This window comes from Symphalangus syndactylus, chromosome 22 (genome assembly GCF_028878055.3).
Source record: "Symphalangus syndactylus isolate Jambi chromosome 22, NHGRI_mSymSyn1-v2.1_pri, whole genome shotgun sequence".
NCBI lineage: Eukaryota > Metazoa > Chordata > Mammalia > Primates > Hylobatidae > Symphalangus > Symphalangus syndactylus.
Genome location: NC_072444.2, coordinates 26,213,208 through 26,222,074, shown reverse-complemented (window position 1 = coordinate 26,222,074; position 8,867 = coordinate 26,213,208). Strand labels below are relative to the sequence as shown.

Here is an 8,867-nt window from a genome sequence, read left to right as displayed (position 1 = left end):
GGCTGGAGTGTAGTGGCGCGATCTCGGCTCACTGCAAGCTCCGCCTCCCGGGTTCACGCCATTCTCCTGCCTCAGCCTCCTGAGTAGCTGGAACTACAAGCGCCCACCACCACGCCCAGCTAATTTTTTTTGTATTTTTAGTAGAGACGGGGTTTCACTGTATTAGCCAGGATGGTCTCGATCTCCTGACCTCGTGATCCGCCCGCCTCGGCCTCCCAAAGTGCTGGGATTACAGGCATGAGCCACTGTTCCCGGCCTTGGCACTCTCTTTAATGCAAAACGGGTCTGAAATCTCGCCTGGCATTGAGGGATGACTACCTGAATCATGAATAAACCTTAATAATTTACTTTCATTGAGCACTTTAAAGTTTGTGTTCTCCTAGAAGAAGAAATGAGATATATGATATGTTCATCAGAAAGATGCCTGAAACCTTTCCTTGCTCCACGAAAGATACTGGAAGGACCTTCTTTAAAGGGACAGGGTCATGGCTTTAAACACCACCTTGACACTCGGGGTCCAGATGCGTTATAGACCCAGCGGGAGGAGCCAGCCTCAGGGAGGCTCCGGGCAGGGAGGTTCTTTTTTGGGGATCCCTGACTCCTTCCAGTGGTGTGGGGCATGGGGCTTACTGGAGGCCAAGCCACTGGGTCCAGCTGCTCCAGCGCTGGCTGTGGCCTCCTGGGAGCTGCCGATTCCTCCCTGACCTGCCCCAGAGGGTGCGGAGACACCTCCCAGCAAGGATAGCTGGGGCCTGGCTGCTTCATTCTCAGACAAGGCTCTGGGATTCCAGCCCTTCAGAGGGCACTGCTGCTAGCCCTGGTCCTAGACCAACGCCACCTGTGGGGCCAGGGCCACCTCCCGTGACAGTGGATGGGCAGCTGGCCTTTGCCCAGTGGCCTGGTATGCTGCCCAGAAAGGGAGCTGCCTGTCGCCATGTCCAGGCTGGGGCAAGGTCGCTTCGTGAGTGCCAAGCCCCGGCGCCTATGGGTGACTCAGGTTGCTGGTGGCGCCCCTGCTGGGCCAGGTCCGTGGGAGGTGGGCAGGCCCCTGAGCTCAGCCCTGAGCCTGTGTGGCGGGTTTTGGCCCTTTCCAAGAGGTTGCAAAACACTTGAATTTGCCCCAGTTTGGGTGTAGGAGCATCACACACCACAGCTAATTAAATCCCAGAAGGAAAACATGCTTTACTGCATTTCCTACTGAGTCCAACAAGCCACAGGGAGTGCCGTGGGACCTGGGCCCATCCCCCGACCCGCAGCCGCAGGCCCCCTCCGGGCTCTTGGGGGCAGTCTCAGAGTGGGCACACATGCCTGGTGGAGGTATGAGCTTCTCTCCACCCTCTGGGGCGGGGCCTGGGACGTGGCACCACGGGCTGGCCTGGGTGCAGCGTCCTGAGGCCCTGAGATGCCTCTGAGAGGTCCCCGGGTCCCCGTTCCCCTTCCTTGGGCTGGACTGGGGGCCCTGCTTGTCGTGAGGTTGGTTGACCCTGGGTGTGGTCCATCCAGGCCCAGAAGACCAGGGGGCAGTTTTGGCCTCTGGCCAAGGTCAGCAAACCACCCTGAGTCCCCATCCTCCCTCCCCTGGGCCCCAGGAGTCAGTGCTGCCCCAGAGAGCTGCCCACTGTGCCGGGGCCTAGAGGGAGCTCTGTGGCTGCACCACCCACCCACCGGCTGTTCAGGGCTTGGCTCCCTGCCTCGCTTCAGGCCCCACGGGAGGCCCACCAGGGCCTGGGAAGCTCCAATAATGGTTTTAATTTGTTGAACTTGTGTTTTATCCCATAAATTAGTCACTGTTTTATTTAACAGAATCAAGATATCCACAAACAATAGGCGAGTTCCAACTTGAACATTTTAATAAGACAGAAAAAAGTATGTATTTTTATGTCTGTTACAAACATATTTATGTAAATAGCCTGTGGGCTGCGTTCCAGAAGGAAAGAAGAAAGGGAGTGCCCGCGCGCTGGGGCTGGGCTGGAGATGCACTTCTGCGGTGGGAAATGACACGGGCCTGGGCGCTGTGGGCTGAGGCCATTCCCCTGCAGTCCCTGGTCCCTGGTGCCTGGCCAGCTGGTGCCAGACTCAGTGAGGGAGAAGCGTGCTGCGGTGATCGAACCTCTCCAGCCCCCAAGTCTGCCTGTTTCCTCGTCAGGCAAGTGGTTGTGACATCCCTGTGGCTGAGGTGTGATGAGCCAGTAAGACTCCTCAGCGTGGAAGAATGTGGCAGATCCCGCACACATCCCCTCCTCAAGGTCCCAGGAAGCTCCGGCCACCTGGAGTCCAGCTCAGGGCAGGGCTGTCAAGGTGATTCCCACGATGTGGTGTCGTGAGAAGCCGGCCATCAGTTGGAAGCGTCAAGACAAACTCTCGGAGCGCCTGGGAGGCCTGCACTCCAGGCTAGGTCTGGTGAACACTCCAGCCACCGTGCTTCCAAGGGAGCCAACCACGGTGCCACCAGGGCTGGCAGCTCGGGCTCTGGGCTGGTGGCTATGGACCCAGGAATTATTTTCCCCCTCTGGCTCTGCCACCCTGTGCTCCAGGCAGGAGTCACGCCAGCATCCGTATTGGATCCGGGTACGCGCCGTTCCCAGTCGGGACAGGTCCCTGCAGGAAGGAGGAAGGAGCCGAGGGAGGAGGCAGGAGGGTGGCCCTGCCAACGCCGGCCCAGCAGCCCAGCAGGAGAGGAGAGGGTTGGCTGGGGTGGGGGTCCTGGGAGGCTGCAGAGCCTTTGTCCGATGACCCAGGCCTTGGTGTCAGATGGCTCTGCCCAAAGGTGGCTCCTGAGCCCCAAGTGGGGGCTTCAGGCAGGGCGGGGGAGGAGGCCACCCTTCTGGCCAGGCCAGGAATGAGCCCCCTACCTCTGTCCCCAGCAGCCCAGGGACAAAACTGGTCTGTTCTCCCCTTTTCCTGCCAGGGTTGAAGGGCGCCCAACTCCTCCTCCCCTCACCCCACTGGTGTAGCTGGGTCATGGCCAGCTGCTTGGGGGCGATTTTAAAAATAAAAGGTAACTTGATAGATTTTTTTCCAGTTTTTATTGAGTGAAAATGTCAAACCTTGCATCAGTCATGCAAAAAAAAAAATCAAATAAATAAAACACATATATTAAATTTCTAATAGCACTAAATTCAAGTGGAAAAATATTCAGTTCTTAATAACCAGGTGCCGAGGAGACCAGATTCAAGTAATCAGAGCACACGCTGTTCAGTTCGGGTTTCACGTTCTGTATTTTTTTGTCTCAAAACCTCTCTATATATCTCTATATATCTATATATGTATATACATATAGATATATACACACACATATGTGCATACATATTATTTGATATTTATATATATACACATACATAGTTATAAAACATTAAAAACAGCATTGGTGGATCAAGCATTGTTTCCCCACAGAAAGAAAATAAAACAAAAATTACACGTTAAAATTCAAAATGAGCTAGCAATGGCTTATAGTCCTAGTGTGCAATATGAAGGTTACAAAAGGCTAGACTTCGCACTGTCGGCATCTTCTTCTTTTCTTCTTTTTTTTAAGTTTGATTTTGCTACATTGAAAAAATGTTTGTGTGTGTGTGTTTTTTTTCCTTTACAAAACTCCTTCCACAGACACCTGGGGCCTGTGGCGGGTCACTGTCTGGGCAGATGCTCACAGCAGCATGTGGTGCCCACAGAGTTCAGGAGGCTCTGGTGGGGGCTCTTTTAGAAAACAACTGATTTCCTGTTGAATCAGGTACGCTCCGTGCGACCACTCCTCCCTCCCTGCTCCCTGTCCAGTTCAGATGGTCCTGGCTTTCTGGCTGTGGGCAGCCGAGAGAACAAAAGAAAGGAAGAAAAAAGGGAAAAGTAAACCACTGCCCCCAGTTGAGCCAGGTTCCTCCTGGAGGCCTCTGGGGAGGAGGCTTCTGGGTGACAGCCTCCCCGCCAGCCTTCCATTCCCTCCTAGGCCTGTTCTCTCCCGGTGGCCCAATCTGACACCAGCTGGTGGCCTGGAGTAGGGAAGGTGGGCAGGTGTGGCCTTGGGCAGCCTGCCCTCGCAGGGGACTCAGTCCCCGGGGACCTCAGAGCCACCGGCCAGGTGTGTGCCTGCCAGGTCAGGCCCCGGCCCGGGCTTCGATGGCCTCATCATCTCCAGGAAGGGGGATGTTTTGCAAAGGGAACCCAATCTGGGTAGACTGCACCAGCAAAGAAGCATCCCAAACAAAGTAATAAAACAAACTGGAAAAAAAAAAAAGCCCTATAAAGCCACACGCATCACCAAGAGAGAACTCAAATGTTAAATTAACTACAAACTTGGATCAACAGTAATAGTCCTTTTTTCTTGTCTCTACAAAATTCAAGTTAAGAGTTGGAATCACGCAGCTCCCATCAGTGCTAGTGTGAAGACAGACAGCCTCAAACTGTTAAGGCCTCTACAAAAAACGCTGGACCAAATCCCACAGGATAAACGGGACTGAGCCTCCAACCTCAGGCCGGGCCCAGGCGGGTCTGCACTCTCACCACGCCTGCTTTCTTCCTTTTTGTTCTATGTAGAATAATAACCTTTACAGGAAAAATACTGTACAACTTTCTTGTATTTTTTTCCATTTTGAATATTAAAGCCAAAACCAGGCGCATCCTTCCTGTTTGCACCACCAGGGTGGCCGAGACCCCGCCCTGGCCCCCAGCGGGCTACTCTGGGTTTTGGACGCAGCCTCGGTTTCCCTGGGGCGGAGGCTGGGGCCAGGGAGTCACCAAACAGACCCGACCCAGGCCTGGGGGAGCAGCTGGGCCCTGGGATGGGGCTGAGCTGGAGCTCCGCGGCTGCTACTCCCATGAGGCTTCCTCCACGGTCCCTGTAGTGTCACCCGTGCTGACCGCCTTCTGCCCGTCTCCCCCCGGGCAGTGGGGAGGATCCTAGCTGCATGAGGGAGGCCCCGCCAGCGGCTCCAGGAGCCACCCCGCCCTGGTGGCGCGGGGTGGGGGTCCCAGTGGCCCCCAGCGCCCGTCCCAGTCCTGAGCAATGGTCGCGGGGCCGAATCGGCCGCGGGGAGGGGCGCCGGGGCAGCGGCCAGGAGCTGCGCCCCATTCGCCCGGGGACCCCGGCTCCTCGGTTCCCTACCCCGGGACAAGAGCACCTTCTGTTTCCCTGAAGAGACCTGGCCTCCCTAGAGCAGGGCCACCGCCACCGCCTGTGTCCTCGGCCGCGGAGCACCAGAGGGGTCCCCGCCTCTGTCCTGAGACGGACTCGGGGTCCGGAAGCACCGGCGGGGCGCGGGGCTCTGCCCACGGGCCGCTTCGCGCGGGGCGGCGCCGCTCCCGAGGCCGCCACCAGGGCCACCCGCGGGCGCCGCTAGGGCGAGGAGGCGGCGGTGGGCGCGGGGCCGGGGGCGCCCAGGGCCGCCAGCGCCGCCAAGGCCGGGGTCCGCGCGCCCGCGCCCGCCGCTTCCGCCGCCGCCTCTGGCAGCGACTCCTCCGAGTCGGTGCGCAGGTCCTCGTCGTCGTCGTCCTCGTCGTCGTCCTCGTCGTCGTCGTCCTCGTCGTCGTCCTCGTCCTCGTCGTCCTCGGCCTCCTCCTCCGGCAGCTCCAGCTCCTCCTCCTCGTCCTCCTGAGAAGACTCCCCAGCTGCGGTGGCGGCGGCGGCGCCCTCGCGCGGCCCGGGGGCGGCGGCGTCGGGCGGGCCGGGGTCGCCCGCGTCGCCCAGCGCCAGGCCCAGGCCGGCGGCCGCCGACTGCAGGAAGAGCAGCGAGCCCGGCTCGGCGCCCAGCGACAGGGAGCCGTCCAGACTGATGGGAGGCCCGGGCGCGGGGCCCTCGGCCGCGGGCTCGCCGCGCTCCTGCTTCTCGTGCTTGCGCTTGTGCGAGTCCATCTGCGACATGCCCACCACCGTGTGGCGGCAGCCCGGGAAGGTGCAGTGGAAGTGCGAGCACTTGAGCTTGTACTTGCAGTCGGGCACGGCGCAGTCGGCGCTGGAACTGAACTGGCAGAAGCCCGCGGCGCTGATCACGTCCTGTTTGCCGTGGTGCTTGCGGTGCGCCGTGACCTTGGTGCTGTCGGTGCAGCGGAAGCGGCAGCGCAGGCAGTGGAAGTGCGTGCTGGTGCCCGAGAAGGGGCAGTCGGCGAAGTGGCAGCTGAGTGAGGCCTTGAAGCGCTTGAAGTCGTCCAGCACCAAGTTGTCCACGCGGTCGTGGTGCTGCGCGTGCTTGTACATGTGCGTGCGCCCGCAGAACTTGTAGCCGCAGTTCTCGCGCGTGCAGTGGTAGTGGGTGACCTTGAGCGAGAACTGACAAGCTGCGTCCTTGCAGTCCTCGTAGAGGTCGAAGCGCCGGAAGCCCTCCAGCATCATGCCCTCGTCCAGCATCTTCCGGGAGGACGCCGTCTTCCGCCGCTTGCCGAAGGGCGACATGTCCTCGATGATCCAGAAGCGTTTTTTGGCCCCCGAGGCTGTCGGCATGGAGATGGTGTTCCCTGCGGAGGGGCAGGGAGGTCAGTGCAGAAGAGGGACCCACATGGGCACCATCCACAGGGTTACACCCACACGGGACCCCTGATCTGGCATGGCGCCAGAGGGCGGCATTTAGGGAGCCCTCGGCTTCCCCTGGCTCGGGAGGCCTCTCCTGCCCCGCCCCCTCCCTACCCCAGCACAGCGGGGGTCCCGGGCTTCCCCTCCTCATCCCTGTCTGCAGAAGGGCCACACAGGCCTCTCCCCGGAGGTGGCAGCCCAACCGGCTCTGGGGGACGTGGTGGCTGCTTCCTGGCCAGTTTGGGTGGGAAGTGAGGACACGTCCTGGCGCTAATTGAAGCTGAAGGGGGAATCTAGGTCGGCAGAGTGCAATTACCCAAGTTGGACTCGGGCCAAGACGCCAGCTATAGCTGCCTCTAATGAGGGACAGGCCGGCTCCTTTCCCGCCGGCTACCCGGCTTCCCTGGCTGCGCCTGTCTGCACAGGGGGAGCTGCCTACTCACAGTAGGGGTGCCAAGTGCCCCAGGGCTGTGCGGGGCTGCAACTCCCTGCCCTAAGGAGCACCTTGTCCTTGGTACCAGAAGGTTCTTTAAGGTCTTGTTGGGGTTTTCTACCCCAAGGGCTGGGAGAGGGCAGCCCCGCTGGAGGACCAGGACTCAGGGAGCTCAATGCCTCTGCCCTCTGCTCAGAGCCGTAATTTACCTGGGTCAGGACCAGGGCAGGGGCTCAGCCATGGGGAGCGGAGCCCATTTATGTCCAGCTGGCCCAGACTGCTTCCTGGGATTTAGGATGCCCCCCTGCCAAGGCCACGGTTGTAACCCTTCCTGGGAGGCACCTGTGCCCCTATGGCCATGGGTGAGGGGAAGCCCCGGCTCCTGCCAGAGGCACAGGCAGCTAGTCCTGGCTCCCCACGCCACCCTCCACAAGCAAGAGAAGCTCTCTGACCAGCCCCACCAGAGCATGGGTAGCCTCTGGGCTCCTCCCACACGGCTGACCTGCCTGGCTCCCCCAGAGCCTGCTTAGAAGGCCCAGCAGTCACTCTAGCCACCAAATGTCTGCCCTGCGCATTTCAGGCCAGGCCCCATCGCCCACCCGGAGTGGACAAAAATGGAGAGGAACTAAGGGCTGTGACAGTGTAGGGGCACCCAGGCAGGGGGCAAGGGATGGCCTCAGGCCCAAAACCTGGTGGGTGAGGAGGGGCTTTGGGTCTGAAGTCACAGGGTCTGGTTATGCCAGAGTGGAGCTTCCAACAGCCGGAAGTCCCTGAGGAGGGGGAGGCTCGGCCCTGCCCTGGCTGTAACTCCTGGGGCCTGTACTCAGGCAGAACGTGAGGCAAGAATTAGCAGAGGAGTCGGAGCCTGGGTGGTGTCTATGCTCAAGGGAGGGGGCGGGCAGATGCCATCCCGGTGGGTATCAGATGTGGGGGTGAGATGGGAGGTGCCTCTGCCCCTGAGCACTGCTGGGGCCTGAGTCCACAGAGACTTCCCTTACTGTTCAGCTTTGGGCGTGGGCCAGGGTTCAGGCTGGAATCTGGACCCTCTGAACCTGGGCAGGTCCCAGATCCCAGCAGACCTTCCCAAAAGCATCTTCTGTCTCTCCCTAGTGCCAGATCCCAGGGGGACTCCTCAGAGTAGAAGGGACAGGTCCTGCCTTGCCCCAGGCCGAGGGAGGCAGACCCCACAGGGCCTCCGCAGGATCAGCCATCTCTGGGACTCTGAGCAGTTGTGAACAAGGGAGAATCCTTGGCAGCAGTGCTGTGGCCTGCCCAGCACTGAGCAGGAGCCACGAGGAGTTGTCCCTGGGATGGAGATCACGCTCTCTAGTCTCGGGGATGCTTGGCTGTGAGGGGTGCAGAGCAGCCCCGTCCTTGGCCTGGCTGGCTGCAGAAAAGGGTCAGGCCCCGGAGCGTGGCCTGGAGGGTGGGTTGGGGTGATGGACAGCGGTGAGAAGGCATGTGCGTATTACCTGCAGCATCCTGAACTAGGGGGACGTCACTTTTTACTGGAGTTGGAGTGGCAGTGACGGGCGGGAAGCTGGGCGGGCTGCAGGTGGGATGGGCCAGGCCCCGGCCGGCTCCGAGAGTGGCACTGAGCAGAGAGTATGAGAGACAGGACGGAGAGAAGAGGCAGGGGAGGGGGGGGAGGGGCGGCCGCAGCGTGGCCGGCGAGAAGGATGGAGTCGCTGGCGGCTGCGGGGCCACGCGGGCAGCCTCATCACCAGCGGCCGCAGGAGGAGGAAGAGGAGGAGGAGGAGGAGCCGGGCAGCCTGGAGAGGGTGGAGAAAAGCAGAAAAAAAAAAAAAAAAGAAACCAAAACAAAGAACAAACAAACAGAAAGAACCAAAATGAGAAACCCGATGGCAGAAGCAGGTATGGCATGAAAATGTGTGCACGGATGAGCAGAGAGAGGGACACAAGAAGAGGGGGCAGGAG

The 8,867-nt window shown here is 60.0% G+C and overlaps 1 protein-coding gene across 3 annotated transcripts in view; it reads right to left on the bottom strand.

Moving 5' to 3' along the window:
- Nucleotides 1–3,022: 3,022 nt before the first annotated feature.
- The window catches only part of CASZ1 (castor zinc finger 1), a 57,675-nt gene continuing 51,830 nt past the window's right edge, over nucleotides 3,023–8,867 (bottom strand). The window contains exons 19-20 of one of the 3 annotated variants that reach the window (XM_063631873.1): nucleotides 8,402–8,523; nucleotides 6,329–6,441 (exon numbers count right to left, since the gene is read on the bottom strand). In XM_063631873.1, coding sequence (XP_063487943.1) covers nucleotides 8,435–8,523 — 89 coding nt within the window. In that variant the 3' untranslated portion in view covers nucleotides 6,329–6,441; nucleotides 8,402–8,434. Of the gene's footprint in view, nucleotides 6,442–7,661; nucleotides 8,524–8,867 lie in introns of those variants that run through there. The other 2 variants (XM_055261841.2, XM_063631872.1) reach the window with 2 other exon arrangements.